At 48.0% G+C, this 22708-nt stretch overlaps 9 protein-coding genes across 9 annotated transcripts; 2 read left to right on the plus strand and 7 right to left on the minus strand.

Annotated features, from left to right (window-relative positions):
- Positions 1-83: 83 nt before the first annotated feature.
- On the minus strand, positions 84-928 carry N7500_005333 (Translation elongation/initiation factor/Ribosomal beta-barrel; the record flags this gene model as incomplete). Its single annotated transcript, XM_056676478.1, has 2 exons — positions 84-872; positions 926-928. The coding sequence occupies 2 exons, from the start codon at positions 926-928 to the stop codon at positions 84-86; spliced, it is 792 nt and encodes a 263-aa protein (XP_056531478.1).
- A 519-nt stretch (positions 929-1447) lies between these two features.
- Positions 1448-2874, minus strand: N7500_005334 (phosphatidyl synthase; the record flags this gene model as incomplete). Its single annotated transcript, XM_056676479.1, has 2 exons — positions 1448-2393; positions 2528-2874. The coding sequence occupies 2 exons, from the start codon at positions 2872-2874 to the stop codon at positions 1448-1450; spliced, it is 1293 nt and encodes a 430-aa protein (XP_056531479.1).
- Positions 2875-4640: 1766 nt separating this feature from the next.
- Positions 4641-6306, minus strand: N7500_005335 (uncharacterized protein; the record flags this gene model as incomplete). Its single annotated transcript, XM_056676480.1, has 2 exons — positions 4641-5629; positions 5682-6306. The coding sequence occupies 2 exons, from the start codon at positions 6304-6306 to the stop codon at positions 4641-4643; spliced, it is 1614 nt and encodes a 537-aa protein (XP_056531480.1).
- A 724-nt stretch (positions 6307-7030) lies between these two features.
- On the minus strand, positions 7031-8617 carry N7500_005336 (uncharacterized protein; the record flags this gene model as incomplete). Its single annotated transcript, XM_056676481.1, has 1 exon — positions 7031-8617. One exon carries the CDS (start codon positions 8615-8617, stop codon positions 7031-7033), a length of 1587 nt encoding a protein of 528 aa, XP_056531481.1.
- Positions 8618-10124: 1507 nt separating this feature from the next.
- N7500_005337 (YqaE/Pmp3 family membrane protein) lies at positions 10125-10569 on the minus strand. Its single transcript, XM_056676482.1, has 3 exons — positions 10528-10569; positions 10242-10376; positions 10125-10181 (listed from the first exon to the last, which is right to left on the minus strand). The coding sequence occupies exons 1-3, from the start codon at positions 10542-10544 to the stop codon at positions 10160-10162; spliced, it is 174 nt and encodes a 57-aa protein (XP_056531482.1). The 5' UTR covers positions 10545-10569; the 3' UTR covers positions 10125-10159.
- Positions 10570-12689: 2120 nt separating this feature from the next.
- Positions 12690-13811, plus strand: N7500_005338 (uncharacterized protein; the record flags this gene model as incomplete). Its single annotated transcript, XM_056676483.1, has 1 exon — positions 12690-13811. The coding sequence occupies one exon, from the start codon at positions 12690-12692 to the stop codon at positions 13809-13811; it is 1122 nt and encodes a 373-aa protein (XP_056531483.1).
- Positions 13812-14106: 295 nt separating this feature from the next.
- N7500_005339 (H(+)-transporting V0 sector ATPase subunit c) lies at positions 14107-15063 on the plus strand (the record flags this gene model as incomplete). The annotated part of the gene is made up of 6 exons (XM_056676484.1): positions 14107-14123; positions 14251-14263; positions 14391-14520; positions 14619-14775; positions 14840-14943; positions 15005-15063. The coding sequence occupies 6 exons, from the start codon at positions 14107-14109 to the stop codon at positions 15061-15063; spliced, it is 480 nt and encodes a 159-aa protein (XP_056531484.1).
- A 1116-nt stretch (positions 15064-16179) lies between these two features.
- On the minus strand, positions 16180-17308 carry N7500_005340 (mitochondrial 37S ribosomal protein mS38; the record flags this gene model as incomplete). The annotated part of the gene is made up of 2 exons (XM_056676485.1): positions 16180-16871; positions 16963-17308. The coding sequence occupies 2 exons, from the start codon at positions 17306-17308 to the stop codon at positions 16180-16182; spliced, it is 1038 nt and encodes a 345-aa protein (XP_056531485.1).
- A 929-nt stretch (positions 17309-18237) lies between these two features.
- Positions 18238-19539, minus strand: N7500_005341 (guanine nucleotide-binding protein subunit alpha; the record flags this gene model as incomplete). The annotated part of the gene is made up of 5 exons (XM_056676486.1): positions 18238-18579; positions 18633-18891; positions 18942-19105; positions 19160-19347; positions 19413-19539. 5 exons carry the CDS (start codon positions 19537-19539, stop codon positions 18238-18240), a joined length of 1080 nt encoding a protein of 359 aa, XP_056531486.1.
- Positions 19540-22708: the final 3169 nt, after the last annotated feature.

Here is a 22708-nt window from a genome sequence, read left to right on the forward strand (position 1 = left end):
TAGAGCATGTATCTACAGTCTCAGCACCCCACTAACTAATTTTTGGATATTTCATATCACCATAATGACAAGCAAATACAAAGCTATGCCTCAATTCCCGGAGTAACATCATAAGACACCCGACTGATCCCCTTTTGCCGACTGATCTTGCGAATGACAACAGACCCAACCAAGCTCGTCCTCGCCACATGAGTACCACCACAGGGATTCTGATCGAGCCCACCTATACTTGCAATCCGAGTACGACCATCATGAGAACCCTCTTCAGGACCTTCCCCATCGCCAACCTGCACGACACCCTGTAGCCAGGAAATAAGAATAGGCAGATCCAGCCGTACAAGCTCATCGACCTTTTCCTGGATAACCGGCTTGTGCTCATTATACAGTAGCCCCTCATACTCCATGGAAGCCTCCCTCGGGAAATGATTGGCCTTGACCTTTTTCTTATCCGGCATCAAAAGCTGCATGGCTAGCCCCACAATGTGACCAGCTGTATGGAGCCGGGAATGATAGTTGCGTTTTGAGTCATCGACCTTCTGCACGACAGGCTGGCCTGTGACGAAGGAAGAGGTAGCATCCAAGAATTTTCCAAAATGCAAAAACCGTCCATCGGGCGTCTTGCGTACCAGTGAGACTTCAAATGTGGGATCTTGATCTAGTGGTCCAATTGCGCCGGTATCGCTGGGCTGTCCGCCGCCTTGTGCATAAAATATAGTGCGGCGCATGATGATTGCATTATATTCCGCAGGCACGTTTTTGGCTAAGCTTTTTTCTTGTTCAGAGAGTGAAGGTATTGACTGGGAGGATAGAACCTCTGTGGTCAATGTCCGCAGCGTGGCATCATCAAGGTACACTGCCTCTGTCCTAGGGATCTGGGTTGGCGCATGAGTAAGGGTAGATCCGGCTAAATCCAGAGGGTTCGTACCATTCTTGTTACTTGGTGCTGCTTTTGCGCTGAGGAAATTGGTATCGTTCAAGGAGAGATTCTGTTTTTATGAGGACATTCCCGCCTGGTGGGTCGTGTCAACCACAGGGCGGAGCGCCTCAGTATTCATGCTTCTGATGTCCGTTAACTAGTTAATTGGTTATCTCCCCGTAGATATTAGTTAGCTATGAACATTTCAAGTCTATTACAGGAGAGAAAATACCTAATAAATTACATCTCAAATTACTAGGAACACTTCACAAGGCCAGGCTCGGATTATTCTTATAGAACATTTCTTGATTCATTCATGGGTTCCAGTGGTACTAGAAAATTTGTATTGTTTATTGGAACTGTATATGTAAAAGGCCTATGCCATGAAACGCGACAAAGTGCATAAGTTCAGAAGAACTGGGAATCATCTCAAACAGGCCATTAAAAATCGTAAGAATAGACTAGACTGATGGGAAATCGATTGAAAGTGCAGCCATGGGCGAAAGAGGATCACATAATACCAGGAATTGGTTATTTGCAAACTTCTTGGCTGGTGTCAAAGTCGAGCTCGGAAACGGTTGTGCCCTTGGAAGTCTTTCGGTGCTCGCGCTCGATAGCAAATTTGACAGCATCAAAAACATTATCGCAAATCTTCCTAGGTGGATAGCGCGGAACTGCACCATCCTGGTAGACTCCAGTCTTAACCAAAATCGAGAACCAGTCATTTTCCGTGGTCTTGTTGAATTCATTTGTGCCGCGGATGTCGGACTCCGGAGTATCGCCGATGAAATACACGGTGGACGGGGACTTGTCGATTCCACACGAGTCCTTTCGCCACTTTTGCAAAAGCCGGGTGGCAAATTCATAGGTTCCGATTTGCGGCTTACCGAAGGCAGTAGTGTTCAGGTCTTTGCCTGTGAGAGCCGTGTAAACGGCCTCAAGGGAAGCGCGCAGCGCTCCCATTCCAAGACGCGAATGTTCATGTGATGTTGACCAAACCACATCAGTATGCGAGAAGAAAACCGGTGGACCTTCGGTAAAGGTCTCAGACCGTGTATTCAACCAGCCGTCTTTGGTCATGAGGCAATCCAAAATGATCTGCTGGTCGCCGGCCCAGTCGCGACTATCTGCAAAAACGAAGATGGCTTCGATGCGGACCTTGTCCAGATCGAGTAGTCGGGAATTATCGTGCTCCTCATCCGTCAACGTCCGGAACGGTGTAGTATCGTGTCTGGTCTTGATGATATCTCCCGGTGTGATGACATCCTTGAATCCGTATCCTTCAGCCACAACGCGGCATTTCTCGCCCTCGCCACCAACCACCAGGACGGTGTGGTATCGCTCTGCCATTTCGCGCATAGGCGTGTGGCCACAGATGAACTGGCCAGGGTCGACGTCCAGGTCGAGTTGTCTGCTGAGATCGAGACATCGCTCTTTCTCTGTTTTCCCGCCGCCGTTGGTCAAGAAAATGTAAGGACTAGTATATTGCCGTTAGACTCATATTCTACTTCCTCTAGGCAATTTTTACCCCTCATCCTGGGGTGAGGGGTAATAAGGAATTCATGCTGTGAAGGAATCATAAAGGAAGCAACACATAGGGTACAAGCTTACACTCTGACCCCGTAGGGATTTTCGCCGTTGATATACTTCATGGCATCAACGGCTGCAGGAATGGGCTCGCCACCCTTGATGAGAACGCCATCGATGTCGAAGGCTAGTGCAAAGTCATCACTAGTAACCTGTGGAGGGTTTGGCATAGGTGTGTTGATTGGTGAGGTATTCGTTGATGAGACTTCTGGCTTGGTCATATCGGCGTCGAAGATATGGTCAGAAGTTGAAGAAGTTGAAGACGGCAAATCCTTAGGGACAATGAGATTGGGGCCATAGAGATCGGCCCGAGCGTTGTCCAGGTCAAGTCGGAGACTTTGGAGTCCGAATCTATCATTATTTGGGGCCATGATGAAGCGTGTGGGGCGTGCGGGTACACGGTGATCACTGCGGTGGATGAGGATGTATATAATATTTGTCTCTTCACTGGGACACAAGCGATAGAGATCCTTGCGGTGTGCAGTACAGGTGTTTTATATATGCAGGATCAAAGCAGATAAAGTGCAAATGGAATCGAAATGGTGAGGGAAATCTAGTTAATATAGAAAGGCCCAAACGGAGTGGGTTTTTGGATCCGACCCTCTTCCCCTCCAAAACGGGGTCCCACCCCTTTCATCAGGCTCAGACCTCGTCATCCTGGGTTAAAACAAGCCCAAATCTGAAACCGAAAAGGATCATCAACGGCACATCCTTGGCGCATGGAAACCGGTGCATCGGGTTGATGACGTTGATTTGATAAGAGATGTGGAAGAAAGTGGAGTTCCTGGAAATTGAAGTAAAGGCATTTCCGGTTTAAATAGCCAATGGTTGGCAGGTTTTCGGAGTCGACAGGCTATGTAATTCAACCTGTACACCTGCTTTCGTGCTCAACAGGTTAAGTAAAAAGCGCGGAGTTCCGTTGAAAAGCCTCCAAGGGATTATCCAAGGCGTCAGGGCCATTGACGTCATGAGCCTGAACCTCATCAGGAACGGAGGTCAAAACCAGCAAATTAACAACGGATTGATGGCGCCTTATACCGCATAAAGATCATGATATAATCTGGATTTTGAAGTGTCGAAGAGCAGGGCCTAGACCAGATGGACATGCTGATACGACCTCGGGCCAACATGCAGATGAGACTCATGAGAAGACGTCGGGCAAGCCACAACCACAGATGATTTGGGATGCCCTATGAAAAAAATCCTTGCGAATACAAAAAAGTAGGGGCCAAGAGCAGAAGTTCCAGTCTTGCTATTCGGATACCCAGCGCAATGAACATTTTCATGCCCTGAACTCAGATGACCTCCTAATAAATGGGATACCTGCCAGGCGTGGTCAGAGCGTTACTGTGCATGCATACCCTAATCCGTGATAAAGGCTTTGCCTGACCACAAGATCCTGCGCACTGCAAGCTTGCGAGTCTCTATAAATTCAGCCCTTGATCAAGGGATAAAAACTGAACAGGGTAGATTCTAGGGCTGGCGTTACACGCGGCTGTCTGCGGAAGCCCAGTGTGGTGAACTTTGCACCCGAGCGATTTGATGGGAACGGAAGCTAAATCGTTGAATTTTCACTTGAGTCTAAGGGCAGTCTGTGTATCTGTATCCGTTAAGAGTAATGGTCACAATCACGGTAGCCGAGTGAGTGTCGTTGAGTTGAGAAGTGGGCATTGTTGGTAGCTTTTCACATGCCAAGTCGAGACCTAATGTGTTTCTTTCCTGACGAGCGTTTGGCTACCTACGTAAGCTTCTTGATAAGCGCCATAAGGAGTCCCCCATGAATGCAGACACAAGCAAAAGATCTTGATCCAGAGATGTATCTGCCGACACATGAAGATCGACAGAATCTGAGGCAAACCCCTGTCAGCGTCTCCACTGGGCTGCGTTAACTTACATTGTATAGTTCTTATCCTCCCAGGGGACTTTAGTTGATTCTATATACACAATCAATCCACAGGACCAATCACACATCCCCCCGGAAGATGTACTGAATTTATGATATTTTGATTTAGTTTTCTACTTCTGACGAGTTCAATCGTTCCCACACATGGAAGATGCTTATGCCACAATTTTATATTGGCATTCGCGCAAGGCGCAAGAGGTGCATCGAACCTGGGAGTTCTACGAGAGTAAGCCCTCAGGCTGACACGTCAGATCCAGACTCCTCCGCAAGATCATCCATGAGGATATCAAGGTCAATTTCATCATCAACATCGGCCCAGTCATCAAAGAACACGTCCTCCTCTCCCAACCCATTTTCCTCCCAAGGAGTTGCCAATCGCTTGTATGGATGGTAGAACATCCGGTGGTAAAAGCTCAGGCATTCGCAAGAACACATGTCGTATTTGGAAAGTTCAAGCGGGTAAGGAACTGAGACCATCGACATATCCACATTCAGCTCTGCAAACTTGCTTTTCCAGGTGTTGCCCTCCTGACATATTTCGGTGGCTGGAGGGTTGAACTTGTCTTCATTGATTGATGGAAGGTGTTCCATGATTTCCGGTATCTCGCAGGTAAAGCGACGCAGCTTTGCAAGTTTTTTGTCTTTCACCATCTCGTAAATAGCCGAAGGGAGCCATGGCTTCACTTCATCGTATCGTATTGTGAGACTCTCCAGATTCGGCGGCAAAATATCATCAGTGGGATCCAGTTCTATGCATTCCCTCCCTGTAAGTGTGGCGAGCGTTGTTGTGAGATGCTTGAGTTGAACTAGTTCGCCGAAGTCTGTCTCCTCATCACCACCCCAGTAAAGATCGTAATCCATGTATTCCAGGGAACTATCGTGCATGAGCGTCGAGTGAACATAACATAGGGGTTCCCCATCAGGGTCTACCATCTCCTGTGACCTAGGACCTCTGAACGTGAATCGCTTCAAGGCTTTTGGGTACCCGAGTGCTGTTTCGAGGTCCGATGGATTTATGATGCAGTTCAGAAGGGTCAGTTCCTCCAGAGGCGACGATGTAGTTATTACTGGAAGTATAGACTGGGAAAGTTGGAATATAGCACCAGTGACACAGAGTTTTCGTAAACCTGGATGGCTGAATAGTGCTTCATCGAATATTGGTAGGCATCTGCCGTCCATCTTAGGATTGTGCTCGTCATGATTATAGTCGCTTCCGATGTGACCTGATGGAATTAGATTTTCGATTTAGTAGAGAGAGTCAGTCATAAGACTCACAAACACGCAGAGAGGGCAGTCCCGGCGGGTCTAGAAGAGAAGCGTGCACGAACAAAGTCTCGGCCCCGCCGTCTCGCATGTAACTAAGCTCACGATCTGGAGGACTGAACGACGATTCCCCTGTAGGCCCATATCCCAACTCTCGGTACTCTTTGACGGTACCTGATCCAGAGGCAATCTTTCTCACCCATTGCAACATAGCCTCATCTCTAGCATGTGTACTAGCCCACCGAGTAGAATCAAAAGGCCTCGGGTTTCTTCTTAAACTCAAGTTCTCCAGGTTTGGCAAAGTTGCAGCCGTTTCGTAGAATTTCAAATGACGAGAAGACCAAAATTCTGACCCAGCATCTTGCTTGTGTCGAATCTCGCGAATAAGCGGTGCTAACTCTGGATGTTTCTTTATGGTGAGAGCAAGACGAGCCCCGCTTTCTGAATTAAACAGGCGAACGCGGTTGTAGAGTTTAGAGTTGATTCTTGTATAAAGAGTAGCACACGATTGAGCAAGTCGGCTCAGGTGTTGGGAAGATTCTTCATCGTATAGGTATTCAATGATGATGTCCCAGAGCTCTAGGGGAAAGACCGGCAATATTGTAGATCTCTGGACGAACGTCTGCATTGAAGCCATTGGCAACAAGAATGGATGAATTCCGAATCCACTGAAGATTAAGATGTAAAAGTCCACGGGCGATGGGTTTTCTACTCTTTTGGGGGGGAGACCCCAGGTCCTTATCTAAGCCCCGCCAATACCTGGCCTCATACGCTTGACGCGTTTTTCGCGTTTCTATTTTTGCCCTTTTCTCATTTCCAACCTCATTCTTTAAGACTTAAAGAGACCTTGTATTGAAGAAAGCTGAGACGCAAGCTATCAGAACCAGCTGAGCCGATCGCCAACGCAGATTATCAAATTTCTATACAGATGTTTTCACAAAATTCAAAATTCAGAGCTCTCCACCCGTATCAATGAACATGGTAATAATATACAACAAAATCGAATTCTCACACAAATTCCACAGCCCCTTCAAGATGAATCTATCAATCAACTTGAAGAATCAAATCATCGCCTCGCCTTGACGGCGTCAAATTCCGACTGGTCGGAGAAACCCGATTTGACTCAGTGCCGACTCTTTTCTTCGGACTATCGGGATAATGCACAGCACCAGGATACATATCTGAAGGATACGGCAATTCCCCAGACGGCTCTCGGGATTTTGGCGGCGCGAGGGCACGTCCACGCTCCAGCCACAAGTCATCTGGACAGTATGGCGCGATGACTTCGCTAGGCGGTCGTGGACTGTTGCGGATCTGGACACGCTTGATGTCATTCCCCCGTATGATCCGCGGTTTAGATACTATCTCTGAGTCTGGGGGAAAGTTGTTGATGAAGGGGCGGGGCAATGCTGAGGGGCCTGTCGTCCTGGTGACAGGCTGGGGTTCTGGGTCTGGGTAATGTTGACGGGAGCGGCGAGGAGGGTTTTTGGGTTCAAGGAGTAGGCGGTTTGTGGGGCTTCGGAGGGTTGGATGGGTGCAGCGCTGCTATTTGATGAGGTGGTTCTAAAGGCTGGGTTGGGATTGAATGGGGGCGCTAAGGTACTTGAGGCCCCGGACCCTCGTTTGAATTTTTCTGCTGTGAATCCCTCTATGAATGCGCGTGGATTGGACGGCAGTCCCGCTAGTTTCGGCTGGGTCCCTAGCCTTGGGGAGTTGTTCTGAATCATTCCTGCCGCCGCCGCTTGTTGACTTTCGTCTTCTTCAAAAAGGGTCTCTCCACTAGGTGGCCGATGACTCCACTTCAGCGGCTTTGGGTATAGTCCAGCTGCAGGATCTGGTATGAGTCGTGCTACGCTGTGCTGTGAGGATTGTGTCCGAGGCGAGGTTTCCCAGTCTGAGTCGGAGCTAATGGCAAAACCTATCCGTTCTTGATCTTTGGGCCCTTTGCTCTGACTCGAGTGATATGCCGCAGCGGATTGAGGCGTGTATTGTGACTGTGGGTGAACGGTGGCCATTGAATGAAAGGTACCCGGTCGTTGTGACATTGTCTCACGACCACTCCTTGGGCTGTATGAAGACCCTACACCTAAACCGTCTGTTGGGAGTGGTGGCATCGGTTTCGAAAAGTCAGACGGCTCAGACATGGCGCCTCCGATCTCAAAGATGTGTGGTGGTGCCTGGTCTCGCTGTTTTCGACGCCATCTCTTGCAGCAGAAAAACACCGCAACGCCGATGATGAAAGACCCTGCCACACCTGATGCTACTGACATTCCAATGACTGCCGCTGGAGTAACAGTATGATCACCTTTCTTATCCGTAGCTTCAGAAGATTCACTGGAACTTTGTTCAGTAGAGGACGTTGGTTCCACTTGAGGCCCCGAAGATGAAGAAGAATCATAGAATGTGATCACAGATGTTTGGGTGGGAGTAGTTGTCGTCGGAGTCGATGCCGATATCGATGTCGATGTCGATGTCGATATAGATGGTGTCGCAGAGGCCTCCGAGCCGTGTTCAGTTATCGAAGCTACTGGAGTAGTTTCTGCATCACTCATCTCCGTTGTACTTGTATCGGAAAATATCGTCGCGGTAATCGTCTGGTGTGTTTTCGGAAGAGCCTCAGACACCGAGTCGCATATGTGATAAGCCTTGGACTTTGCGGATATTGTCTGTGAGCATAAGGACAAAACACAGCTCAAAGCTGCTTCTCCCAATGTCAAGCCACTTTCTGTCTGGGTGCGGCAAAGGCACTTGATGTTGGACGGTGACTTGCATTCCATTGGTGTGTATTCGGACTTGATGAAGCTATCAACGCAGTCCTTCGCACAGTCTGGGACCATGTCGTACAGAGCTGAGTTTGATGCATCGCTGGAAGTATCTTCGGCGGCAGAGCAGAGTGCGAGTAAGAGGAGGATCGCGCAGAGTATCCCGTGAATAGAATGAAGGATCATGCTGCGGTAGCCCTGTACACGTTCACTATGAGCGACGACCTGCCATGTGCTCTTATCCCATCAACTGACCTTGTGTCTTCATGGGAGTGATTACCCGCGAAAACTTGTACATATGATTACCATAGTTGATTTGTCTGCGAACTGGATAGCAAATGGCGTGAAATCGAAACAAGGATACAACGCCGGAATGAAGAAGTAAATGCCAAACAAACATCCAAAAGAGGGAGTCCAGTCTAGTTAAACACGAAGGCAAAGCGCGACGCCATTCTAGGCACGAGGCAAAAGTGACCATGACGCCCATCGAAAGTTAGGGCCAAGAATCTGCATTTGCCAACAGTCCTGAAACATAGTGCTTGAGGCTATGTATGTATAAGCGCTAGAGTGAAACCGCATGACATTGAAAATGGTAAGATCCCCCACACCGGAGACGAATCGCTGTAGGGGTAAAGCGCCCTGTCAGAAGGGGGTTCCTTGTAAGCGGCCCTGATACGCGCTCGGCCATTGAAAGCGCTTAAGCTGCAGAACAAGTTGTGGATGGCGCCGGGCTAAGTTTCAGATCTCTCAACCCAGGTGGATAATTGGCTTGTGACTTTCAGATTTGGGTAATACAACGCTCCATCTCGTTGGTTTTGCTTGAGTGGCGGGTTACCCGCCTGATGATGATGATGATGATGGTATACCGACGAGGATTTATCTGAGGGTTGCTGGAACACTTCGACTCGCTCAAAGAGCGAGAAGCTCAATGATCCAAGTGGTCAAGTCACATTCTCCCAAGTGTGGGCCTGGATTCAGGAGTTGCTGATGGGCTACCCTGGCAGGCCATCGGGACACCGTGATTGTACGACAGCCTACGGGGCAGTTGCATCCGCCTCATGCAACGCTTTGCATCAATGACTTGGCCTATTGAAATAGAGAAGTGGCTGAGATCCATAGGACTCAAGACTCATTATGTTAGGATCGAAAATCTTGTTTGATTTGCTCTTTTACTGGCTATAATGGATTCTAGGTACGTACCCACATGGAGGACCCCGTACCTAGAAATCGATCGGCAATTTATTTGCTATACTTCTCTACAATTATGAAGTAACTCTATGGTTGGTAGTAGAAATCCCATTCCCTTGAATCATAAAAGACTAGCCAACGGTGAGCATAGGTAAACACAAAGCCCCAGAGTCAGACCGTATGAGCTGGTATCATTCATAACGAAAAAGCAAAACCCGCAGTATCAAGCAAGACAAAGGAAAAGAAGCAAAATAAAACATAACCATGCGACCACACAAAAGATTAGGGGAATTATGGACATCATGCCGGACTCATGTCGGACCCGATGCCAAGTGGTGGAGGCTGCATTAGGCTAGTCTCAACCGGACCTCCACGGAATCACGCTGACACCGGCATTCTGAATATTGAATCGCACTGACCCTTACTCAAAGCGCAAGCCAAGAGTAAGGGACTGTGAAATTGGTCGCAATGCATCGCTTTCCAAGGGGTATTAGTCTTGGAAAATGTTGGTTGCGAGGTTTGTGTGGGAGGTGGGTATCTCTAGTATTTGAAGATAATGTAGCTGTAATATCGTCAGCAGCTGTCAAAGGGGGGGTTGGAAACTCGTCAAGTCAACACATACATGGCGTGAATAACACCGGGGATCCATCCCAGAATGGTCAATAAGATGTTGATCAGGAAATCAGCACCACATCCGCGCTCCAGGAAAACACCCAGAGGAGGCAGAATGATGGCAAAGATGATCTTGCAGATGTCACTGTCAACGATGTTAGTACACTGGACATAAACTCGCTGGTGACCTGGCGACCCGGCAACTCGGCGCCCCGGCAACTGGGCTGAGAGTGAGGGTGACGGAGTGACAGGTTGATACAATAACGTGAAAGTCAAGACTAGAATGAATAACTTACGAAGCGGTGAAAGGCATTTTGGGCAGATTTGATGGAAATATGTAACGGGGAGAAATGGGAAGGGAAGTGGAGGGAGGGAAGTCTTAAAAGGGGACCTGACCTGAGCTTTGGGTCATTACATCATGGGCCGCCACTTGTGGCTTGTGAGGGAAAAAAACACAATCTGGACCATTTTAGTAAAATCAAGGCACCAACAGGCTGCAAATGTGGCTTAGACTATGACCAAAATGTGTTGTTTGATTTTGTTTAGTGATATTTCTTAGATTTTTCTGACTATTTTAATTTTAACTTGGTAATCACTACTTCATTCGGAGTACAATTGCAGGCCTGTCCAAGGTTGTCAACATAATGATCTTCTGTGCTGGCGGCTGCGACTCTCCAAGGTTCTCTCACCTATCCCGTTCATTCTTTTGCTTGCTGCCTGGAGCTTGGCACTAGGAATTAGCCTGCATTTTTTTTTTTTTTTTTCTTTTTTTCTTGTTCTGTTGTCGATATTTATAGTGCGTATATGTTGTACAAAGTACTCCGTACAGTATGAGTACAGAGTACTCTATTATTACATACATAGTATCCATGTATGTACCCATGCTGCAGCCTGAGTCTCATGATTATGACGATCTTTACAGATATCGTCACTTCTAAACTTTGCTAGGAATCTTTACTGGTTAGGCCCGCCAAGTACGGAGTAAGTACTCCGTACTACTAGGCAGTATGTGGCGCTAAAACCCAGGTTGCCAGCCCTATGGCCCTTGCCCCCCACCTGCCAAGGCGCCTGGTCTCGATATGTGGTTGGCCTCTTATGACTTCACTGAAATAGAAAAGTGGCTGTGGACTACCGGGTCTAGCATTTACGCAGCCGAGGAACTATGTACATACATTCCATACCAAATTTAGTGGACAAGGTCCTACTATATATATTGTAGTCAGCAAACTGATCTCGACCCTTGGAAGTCGGGTTTGCACATCGTTCTTCAGTCAAAATCAATTATAGTGTAGCCAGGAGTTCCACTGCGGGACGTATATGGCGAGCCAGAAACTCCGAGCAAAAGTTGTTGCCAGCCATCCTCAATGTCGTTGGTCAAATCTTGGTCATTGACGGTTGCTACTCCGTAGGGAGTAAAACTAGTTCCTGATTTACTGCAAGGCATACACTGCAGACTTCATGTACGGGCTGCTTCTTCAGTGTGGACAGCAGGGTGTGCATGTTCTTCTAAGGCTGCTGGAACAGTGATCCAGATTCTCCAGTGTCCTGTAAGCGGAAAGCACCTTGGCCTTTCGAGAATCGGAATCTAGTGCATTGGGTTTGAATGGAACATCCGTCTCCAGGACAGGCGCTATAGGGAAAGTGTGCTGCATGACTCTCCATAATTGTGCAGGATACCTCCTGCCTGGCCAATGTCCAGCACACATCTCAGCTCCAATGCCATACCGTCCGTACTAATCGATATAGCGTCTGCGAGTATACGTGTTTCAAATTTACCGCACCTTCAGCATTCTATGCTTGATGGAGCTAGAGCAACCATATGGAGAATCGCTGCTCGTAGTTGCGTTGCAGTCAGTCCTATGGAGTACGGTGAAGACAGATGTTCCGCTCCGCGATTGACCCACTATCCTCCGCAATGACTTCCGCGTTTTCCTAATTGGACCAGCTTGAACTTTGATACCTTAATGTCATTGCGATTCAACCAAATGAGGGTGACCCTCAATCGCGGACACCAGCAGCTTCTACGCTCATGCAAAGTCCGTGGAAGCCTCGGGCGAGCAAATAGATGGTACGCGACACAGAGCCTGGCCAAGGATGGGCAGCCTTTTGCATACACATGGCTCACAAAGACAGCAGAAGAGACAGTAAGCAAACTCAATCTTTCTGCGCTCTTGGTATCATAGCTAAAAAAAACAAATGAAAGACCCCAGATGATATTTTATCCAGGCTTCCTTCGGGGCCTGTGAGCCCATCAGCTGCGGCCGCTTCTATCCCTCTTCTTCTCGTTACCCCAAGCTTTGCCCACTGGCTTGATTCTTCTAGCCCCTTCTTATCGCAATTCCTTAGTCGCTTGTACGGAAACTCCCCGGGGTGCGATACTCTCTATGCAGTTGCAGCCGTCGTTGACACACTCCCAAACACCACGTCCGAAAGCCCAAATTCAAGTGAGTCTGAAGGGATGTCGCTTCTGGCAGTACGGCAGTCAGGTGTACAGGCAAAGGCTGCACCACCCCGTCTCATTCGAAGCTCCGCTAGCGAAGAGACCAATCTCTTGTTTTCATTCCAAACCGACGTGATTGGTCAAACCAGCAAAGGACCCGCGCACGAAATTGGACTGCGCCTAGCGAACACTATATTTGTCAATGGGAGGGAAACAACAATCTTTGGTATGCGCTGGCTTTGGGATAAAGACTCAAACGGATATGCTCTGGACAGTTCGATCGATCTCACAAGCTGCATGGTTACGGCAACTTCCCAGGCCATCGATACCGCATTGGAATTGCCATTGCATCCAGTTACTGAACGACGAAGAGTCATGACTAGCATGGGAAACATTTTACGGCAACTAGCAAAATCAACGGATGCGACATCGACAGACACAATACCTGCTTCGTCCGAACTCGAGAAGGAACTTCCCCGCTATATCGCAGAACATAATATCGTTGACCAGCGTGTATCCGTATGGGCGCTTGTTGAGAAACCTGACTTGGAGGTGACCGATCCAGGTTCGTCTACCCAGGATCGCTTGACCCAATCTCTGCGACAAGGCGGGAAACTGCACCATGTCATGAGTGGTGGGGGTGGATGGGGAAAGAAGCAAGGCCTTCTTTCACTGGATCCCGAGGTCACCTTCTCGGGGACTGCCAAACAAGACGAACTTGTCGCACTGAGTCAGGTCTTCGATCGTGATACCACCGCACAGTTGGACACACTCCCTTCTATTGACAAGGGAATCGCTGTAGATGATTTATCTCTCCTCTCACAGGTGGCTACTGCAGGTGATTATATTCAGTTCTTTGTGTCGATACAACCAACTGGGCCACAGGGCAAAATTTCAGGCAATCATGACTCGCAGGAAGAGCCTATCAGCTATCAATTTGGAATGGTAGCTGACTCCATAGAACTTGAGACACATGAAACGGAAGAGGACAGTAATGGGATCATTTCCTTGCCTCGTACCTTTGGTGCATTGTCCGAGAAGGCGATTGCCTACTCACAGCCCATCAAAGGAGAAACCGCATCAGAGTCGTGCACAAAGCTGAACATTCCAGGATCTCGAGTTATTCTAGAAACTGTATAAACAAAATGATACATACAATAACGCAATACATAAACAACTACGGAGTAAATAAAACCATCATAGCTGAATCTCTCTCTACATATCACATACACTGTGGTCATTGCCTATCCGGTGGATATGCCAAGATATTACACGTGACTTGGAGAGGCCAGCATGTTTGCCGTCGACCTCCAAGCCTCTGGACTCTCCATCCTCCCAACCGCATCCAACTGAGCTTGCCGACCTCGGGTGTTTTTATTCATTCTCAAAGCTCAAACTACTTTACGAGAACCTTGTTGGGTCGTCTTTCATCAAAATGGCCACCGAACTTTGGTAAGTGATCAACCTGACTTCCAACCCCTGGGTGCTTGACAGCTTCCGATCGACACTCCACCTTGCTATCGAGCTCGCAATTCTTCAGGATCATGGATCAGCCTTGCTAACATTTGAATTCTGACAGCCCCGTCTATGCGGTGAGTCTTACTATATGCTATATTCCAACAAACGAGCACGACTAGCCAATCGTCCGTGTCTCGGCCCCTCTGCGTCATCCACCTGCTCACAATCCATCGAAACAACAACTAATTTTCCTCCTTCCAGCCCTTCTTCGGTGCGCTAGGCTGCACATCCGCTATCGTTTTCACCTGCTTCGGTGCCGCATATGGAACTGCTAAGGCCGGTGTCGGAGTTTGCTCCATGGCTGTCCTCCGCCCCGACCTGATCGTCAAGAGTACGTCGATCCCAACAAGGGCTCTGCCAATCTGCCAAGGAGATATTCCTACTCTCGTGCAGAGACATATAACAACAATTTGCTGACCTGGTTTTCAGACATTGTCCCCATTGTCATGGCGGGTATCATTGGTATCTACGGTCTTGTCGTGTCGGTCCTGGTCGCCAACGACCTAACACAGAAGCTTCCTCTCTATACTGGTTTCATCCAGCTCGGTGCCGGTCTGTCTGTCGGTCTGGCCGGTCTGGCTGCGGGGTAAGTTTGCGATCCCGGGATGTCTCCCATTGACTTAGAGCCTTGTTCCTGACTCAGATTGCAGTTTCGCTATTGGTATTGTTGGTGACGCGGGTGTTCGGGGAACGGCTCAACAGCCTAGACTGTATGTTGGAATGATTCTGATTCTCATTTTCGCCGAAGTCTTGGGTAAGTCGTGACTCTTCTCCATTCTATATAATCGCATCTAACCACCCTCCTCACCTCGCAGGTCTGTACGGGCTGATTGTTGCTCTTCTCATGAACTCCCGCTCGAAAGGAGGCTGCTAAACGTGAGCGCTTCCGCCGCATTGAGGGAATCGAACCTCGAATCGCCCCATGAACCGCAATTACGCGATTCTTGGTTTATTCCTAGATATGCATTCTCAACATTTCCCCGACGCAAGCCAATATGTCTCTTCGGCCGGGGAGTCTGACATGAACAAGCTGGTGCGGATGCAGAATTGGATGATATCGGAAATGATAAATCGATTTCAGCCTATTTGAGTGAAGATTCGATGACTGAGTGAATGTAGAATCGGACTGTTCAAGCATTCGTCTTGACTCAGTGGACAGGTGCGGGTAGGTAGATATTGGATCTTTTTGGCTTTACATTGCATGAAACCGCGCTGGACTCTGTACTTTATATGAAATTCCCTGATTCGGGGCTTGAGTCTCCGTCCTCTCTCCCATTATGGTGGTTAGGCAGGATCTTTTGTAAGGATTTTTTTTTGTTTCTTGACTTCTTCTTTGTCTTGTGGACATCAGCTTTTCCATCTCGACAGTGTTGAACTGTATGATCAAGTGGCTTTCGTCACCTTGGACTCGGTTCCGTAGAACAGTAAATCCTGATTTGTGCATTCAGCCTCGCGGTAATGTTACTCACTGACTACTTCTAGGGGTAAAGATATTCCCAGCAACTGTAATATTGTGGGCAAGCTTACAAGAGCTCATCTCAAATCGAGATGTCCCCTGCTCTATTGCTACCTGCGTAGTATTATTTACTGGGATAAGACAGACTCAGGTCGGCGAAAGCAGCACCTGGACAGCGCCATGACGGGAATCGAGTAATCAAGATCTATTGGGTTATCCGCAATTATTCGCAATGCATTGGGGAGCTAGTGCCCACATAACACAGAAGCCTAAGACTGCATTTACTTCTGCGCAAGTATAGCTGTTTGAAGCAAAAATATCAAGGGAGAAGAGGTATATGTGGATATTTGGCCGAGTATAGGTGAAAGAGAATAGGTAGGGAAGAACGAGGGAGTAATAAAAAAAATGTATGAAAACAAGGATATATGCCCTGAACTCTCACAAGACTAGACTCGACCCAAAATGCACAGGCGCAGGCAAGATGCAACTGAAAAAGCAAGAACAAAAGTGAATAAAGAAACTCCAAACACGAGTCTACTTGTCGAGTTTCCGTCTCAGGGTACGCGTTCTCTTCATCAGCTTCTTGAACTTGTGCTTCTTCATCTTAGCCTTGCGCCGTCTCATGGTACTGATGGCATGCATGGTGTGGTTGTTGCGCAGACGCTCCATGTATGTCATGCCTGGGGCAGAATCAGAGGGCGCCTCGATGGAGATCTCGTCGCGCATATCAGATGGGTCCTCCATCTCTCCACTGCGAACGAAAGGTCCAGTGTGCGCCTCGTAGGTCTTGCGGCCATCCGCGTGGCGAGCCTCGCGGATAGTCAGTACGGTCGAGTATGTCTGGTACTCGTTGTTGATCTGAGCATCGGTGGACTCGGCAGTGGACATGTCCATGGGGACGGGCGGGGGAGGAGGCTGGAATGGGCGAAGACGACGGGTGAATTCCTCCACGGACATCTTGGCGTCGGGACCATCCAGCATACGTAGTTCACCGTCCTGTTCGCTGAAGCTTCGGAACTGGTCTTCGGATTCTGACATACCCTGAGGGCCAGTTTCCATCGACTGCACGGCCGAGGAAAGAGTAAAGATGACGTCCTGTGGTTCGTTCTTCAGCGGCCGCTTTGACGAGAATATCGCTTCGAAGGCATCGGTAGTCGAGGTTGGGGGGACAGTGGTCGTCACTGAGATTGGCCGGTGGATGGAGAAGAACGATGCTACATGGACATCTTGCAGCAAGCAAAGAAAAGAAAAAGTTAGCTTTAGGTCATTTCTTTGAGGGAAATAATATATGACACTGGCTGGGGTCTGAACACTAACCATGTGGCTGTCGGTGCTGTGTCGATGGAACACTTGGGAGGTTGGAAAATGCGGCATGCTGGCTAGACTTTGAAGATCCGTTTCGGGCAGAGCTGTCCTTCCCCCGACGGCGGTTAGCCTTACTCTTTTCGTTAGACGAGTTGACCCCCTTTGCCGGGGCAGAGGTGTCCATTCGTCGGGAGCCATCGCTGGGCGGGACGGGCGGTTTGGAGGATGAGGAATACCGGCATTGGTGCAGAGGTCGGGTTGCGCCGAGCAAGCTGCTGGTGAGATTTTGACTCGAGCGAGTTATCCCGGGAAGCGACATGGGGGTCCATGCCGCCCGGCGTAAGGATGTTGACAACATGGTTGGTAGATAACCCAGTCACTGGGAAGGTGAATGAGTCTGAATTGGAGGCGAAATCAGTCGGCCCGGAACTCGGGGTCACTGATCATGCGGATGTTATGTAATATTGGTGCCTGAGGTGTAACTAGAGGATCACCTTACCACCTTAAGTAATCAGATTGGACTCGCGTGATTCAACTTGAGGAGTACCTTGTCTTCTCTATATATTAGCCACGCTATTTCGTCGAGTCATCCGGCTGTCGAGGGTTCTAGAGGTCTATGCAGTGCAGCCATCCGCAGGTGGAGAGACGGTTCATCTCGCCTGAGGGATCTTCGGCAAGGCATTCGCCGGTAAGCGACCTGACGACATGATAACCAGATACCTTTACCTATTTTTTGAAAAAAAAAATATATATATATTGGGACTGGAGTCTGAAGAGTGGAAAAAAGTGCTCATAGAAGAGCAGGATATCGAGTTCATTCAGAAATGAGATATAGTAAATAAAGACACAGAATGATTGTGATAATACAGAGCAGTCGTTAGTAAACACAGCTGCAAAGACAAACAAATGGTATCACTCTGCATAAAACCAAAAAAAAAAGAAGAAAAGGGGAGTGGCAACGACACAGTCGCTAAACCGAAGCATGGGCATTAGTTGGCGAAATTGGATAGGCTTTTGGATGCAACGTGATAGACCCAATGACGTGAGCAGAGAGCAGATAACCTCTCAATCAAGACGCCTCGTTAAAAAAAAAGAAAGAAAAGAGAAGAAAATGAGATATGGCAATGAACACGAAGGAGTGAACGAGTAGTAGCCGCCCTGGAATGCAACCGGAAAATAACTGGTAGGCTGAAGAGCTTGAGAAATAGAAAATGAAGAAAGAAATGAAAATCATCGTCGTAGACAGACGGTCATAGGAAATGCCTCGGGAATTTGAGGGCCTCTACCTTATAGTATTAAGGTATGCAGATTCTTCTGGATAATCATGTCCTGTACTGAATCCATAGTCGCTTTGAGTAGAGTTGTATCGGTTGCGTTAGTGTAATGGATGTAGATTTCGCGGTCTGGAATGCGGTTGATGCCACGGAATCGGTCTGCAAAATACTGTGCCGAGGAATCATAGTCGGTATCAGAGCCGGCATAATCTGGGAAGTGTTTCGAGATAGAGGAGATGGCGAGTTTCCCTTTGAACAGATCAATCTTGTTGAGGAAAAGAATGATTGGTTTGCGCTTGAACCACTCGCCGTTGACTAGTGATTCGAATAACATCATGGCCTCGTGCATTTGATTCTGTAGAATATGATTAGTGGTGCGAGCGAGCACATTGGGAGAATCGTGCTTACAGCATTCTGATCTTCGACTAGACATTGGTCGTATCCAGATAAGGCCACCATGAACAACAGACATTGGACACCCTCAAAGCAATGGATCCATTTCTTCCGTTCTGACCGCTGTCCTCCAACGTCCATCATGCGGAAGTTCATCTGTCCGAGCTCAAACAGAGTTTCCGTGATACCCGTTGTGCGAAGTCGAGCCTGCAACATGTCCTGGTTATCAGGAAGCCAGCCCTGGGCGAAGATGCGATCGAGAGATTCATAGAAACTGGGTTTCGTTAGCCTAGGCTCAGTTGCCGCAGCGCCATTTCCACTTACTAGTGCAAGTTGTCATGGAGAGCAAATTCATGACCCCGTGCAACGGCCTTCTGCACACCTTGATCCTTCCACATGGCCCTCATGGCATCCCGCACCTCGAGATCGGAGAAGGCTTCATCGGACCCTACATCTGGGTCCGTATTGTCTAATAGATCCGCAAATGGCTTTCAGTCCTCGTTAGCTGATGCTGGTTTCTTGAGAAGAAGTGTAAGCAGTACCTTGGTCTTTTCCTCGTTCTCGAAATCGATCTCCTCGGCATTCATGATATCCAACAAGACCTTAAATGCAATGACGATATTCGAGTAAATTATGGCGCGGGTTTGGTGACGCTCTTCCTCAGGAAATCCTCGGCTGTGAATGATTCGCATCTGCTTGATAATAGTGGACTTGCCGGACTCTCCCGCTCCTGAGCATGCTGTTAGCAATGCGACACTGAAGCAAGCTGACAACCAGCGACCGATAATCACCCACCTAATAGCAGAATCTTGATGGTCCGGTCCAGCGTCTTCTTATCATTCTTGATACTCCTGTCAATGCGCGCATTGCGCTGGAAAGCCTCTTTATCGGCCTCCTCGGGCTTCGAAACTAAGCAACCCATGGTTTACGTCCGGTAACGACAAAATACCTAGCGTGATAGTGATTAGCAGCGGTGAATTGGAAGTTGAACTAGTGCAACAAGAGACTCGACGCATCGACGTGGGTTCGATCTGAGTCAGGGATGCGATTTAATTGCGCCATACGGGAGTCCAGTCGAAGCTCAGAGACAAAAGACTCGACTAGACTCCACCAGGCTCAACGGGTAACTAAACTCTGCGCGCAATGTGGTAGATATGCCTACCTTCCAAAAGAACCAAAATCCTTCCCTATATTATGCCAAAGTGCAAACTAATGTCGAATGACTGGTGTGCGACGTGATAGGCAGAAGCTTGAAAGGTTCGATCGCTTCCGTTGTTCCCCACACCTATCGACCACGTTCCGTTGCGAATCGAGCGGTTGTATTTCCAATTGGACCAGGTTATCCTCCGAGACAGGCGCCGAATCTGTGTGAGCGACACAGCGTCAGCCTGCCGAAGGCCAAATAGGAAGCTTGAGGGGGAAAAGACGTTGGCGGTGACAGGGGAAGCCGAGATCGCGTTCCAAAGTTCAAAATATGGGCTTTTCCCGAGTGAGGACAAAAGGACGTCTCGGAAGTTGGGAGCCGAGTTCTCCGGAGGGGGTGAGAAATGGAAGAAATGGAATGGCGCATTCAAGTCCGGTCGTACATATCTCCCGTCCCACGAGCGAGTCCACAAGCGGGGAGAGAATGGAGAATGGAGAATGGTAGAAAGCCGGTGATCACTGATTTTCTGGTATTCTGTATACCTATTTCGGTATCTTTGACTTCCGTGTCTATTAACATTCGGTATCTTCAGTATCTTCAGGTATTCTTTGAAATGGAATATCTCGTCTCTTTTATTCTTTCCCTGCGTACGAACTACTCCTTCTTTTTATCTTATTTGAAATAATTTTTTTTTTCTTGAGGATCTTCTCTTGGTATTGAAATACAAAGGCTTTACTTAGTTCCTAGGGGGCCACTAGGCCGATCCACCATTGGGGGCGCTTGACCCCTGTCTGCACTTTGTACAAATTGGAACTTATGACACTGCAAAATGATACTGTAGCTCAGTTGTTCGCCTATTCTCCTATTGACCTGTTGCTCTTTTGATATCATATCTTTGCCAGTCTCGCAGGAGAGAAAGAGAGGGAAAAAATCTACAAGTCTATCGAACGGCACTATTGAAAGTACTTCGGGTACACCCACGCATTGATCCAATCAGAACTTCAGGAACAATCGAATTGTTTTTTCATTATTTCATTTTATTTCATTTATTTCGAAAAAAGAAAATGGCATGGAGATATATCTATAATATCCGATATACGCAATACGAAAAGGACACCGTATGTAATATACTCCGTACTCCGTACAAAACGGTGCATTTGCCAAGCCAATGCGGAATGCAAAGCTCCAGCGATCGACACGAAGGTGCTGAAACCTGCATGGGCGTGCCAGTGGCCAATGCAAGGGCCACTCTGAAACGTTGGCGGATTTCTGTCCCGGTCGAACACTAAGGGTCTGCTTGGATCACCATGGGCATCTTGCTCTTCCTCTCTACCACTTCGAGGTGTTGGCTCCGTTCACTGGAGCCCCCCGTGAGATTCTGTTTTCTCATTTCTCATGAGAACCATTCAGAGTACATCGACAGCCACACACTTCTGCCGAGGTTTAGACGAATCCAAGACTAACACCGGATCACAGCGCTTAGGGGATTCGCACAAACCAATCAGAGAGCTCGAATCCAAGATTGGCTTACTTTCACGCTTTCGGGGGGTGATTTCGAGGGACTCCCAAGAGAAACAGATGTTCGGTGGACCGTTGTCATTTCCCTTCGCCCCCACAGCACACAATTTCTGCCGTGTTTGAGCCGCAGGTGAACGGGTAGCCAGTCCTTTTTGTACCGAGTACTCCGTAAGTGAGTATGAATTTGGATCTTATGAAGATCGCGAGGTGACAGATTGTGCTCAACTTCAGGTCTGCAACATAGTATACAACCCCCACAACACTTCAGGCCCAAAGGGTCTGAAACAAAGACCAATTGCCCCATTCTATCGGTTCGCAGTCCCCAGTTTCAAGATATGATTTTCATTAAATGCGGGCAATCTCGTCACACCGTGCTACTAAGGCAGGGGGTGATCCTCTTGGGACTAGTTAAATGCACCTGTAGGGATTGACCTAGGCAAAGTCAAGTCACAGACCGGAAATATGAGAATACAGTCAGTGGACATATGTTTTTAACACACCCATAGCCCCACATAGCTCACCGCTAGTGTAGGGATATACCGCCTACCTAAAACGCGTATATGAAAACCACGCTAAAATAGTACGTGAAGCTGCTTTTCAAAAAGGAGATCCAATTACCTATATTTATCTCTCTCTTTAGTATCTCTCCTCTCTACCCTCTATACCATTCCACCTATGGCGCGTTCAAAAGAGCTTACGCCTACTATACGTGAGCGTATATATGAGCTACATGCTATAGGATGGGGGTATAGACGTATTCATAACCGCGATCCTTATATTCCAATCTCTACAATCCGGTACACTATGAAAAAGGAGAGCGAGCGCCGAGCAGGCGTATCAAAACCGCGATCTGGAAGGCCAAAAAAGCTTACTAAAGCTGATAAAGACCAGATCTTGAACGCTATCCACAGAAACCCAAAGATTATAGCCGAAGACCTCCTTGCTGAGGTTGATTATAAGGTCAAATACCGCTCTATACAACGTCTTTTAAATGCGGAGAACCTCCGTAAATAGCGATGTAGCTGGCGGCCCTTTTTAAAGGAAGAATACGCGGTTAAACGCCTTCGCTGGGCCCTACGCTATCGGCACTTTACACCTAAAGATTAGGCCTATGTTTTTTGGTCTGATGAGTGTACTATTGAGCGTGGGATTGGTGTATATCGAGAGTGGACCTTTATCTGTCCAAAAGACCAACCGAAGGAGGGACAATATCAAGGATTACCACACCGAGGAAAGTAAGTAAAGTAGATATTTTGGGCTGCATTTTCTAGCGCTACACAGCGTATAGGGCTTATACCACTCTTTGGGAATCCTGAGGCTGAGCGTACTGGTATCACTGGCCTAGTGATTGAGGAGTTATACCGCCGGGTTCTACCTATCTTGCTTACAAATCTAGATAGTATTTTTCAGTATAATAATGCTCCGACAT

The sequence above is a fragment of the Penicillium coprophilum genome (genome assembly GCF_028826855.1).
Source record: "Penicillium coprophilum strain IBT 35676 chromosome Unknown utg000004l_segment0_segment0, whole genome shotgun sequence".
Lineage (NCBI taxonomy): Eukaryota > Fungi > Ascomycota > Eurotiomycetes > Eurotiales > Aspergillaceae > Penicillium > Penicillium coprophilum.

Excerpts from the sequence above, each read along its gene's own strand:
- N7500_005337 (XM_056676482.1), bottom strand. Across the intron at positions 10,182-10,241 it reads CCCGGTGTTATTCACGCCAT|CTACATTATCTTCAAATACT; the intron begins GTATGTGTTGAC and ends ACGATATTACAG.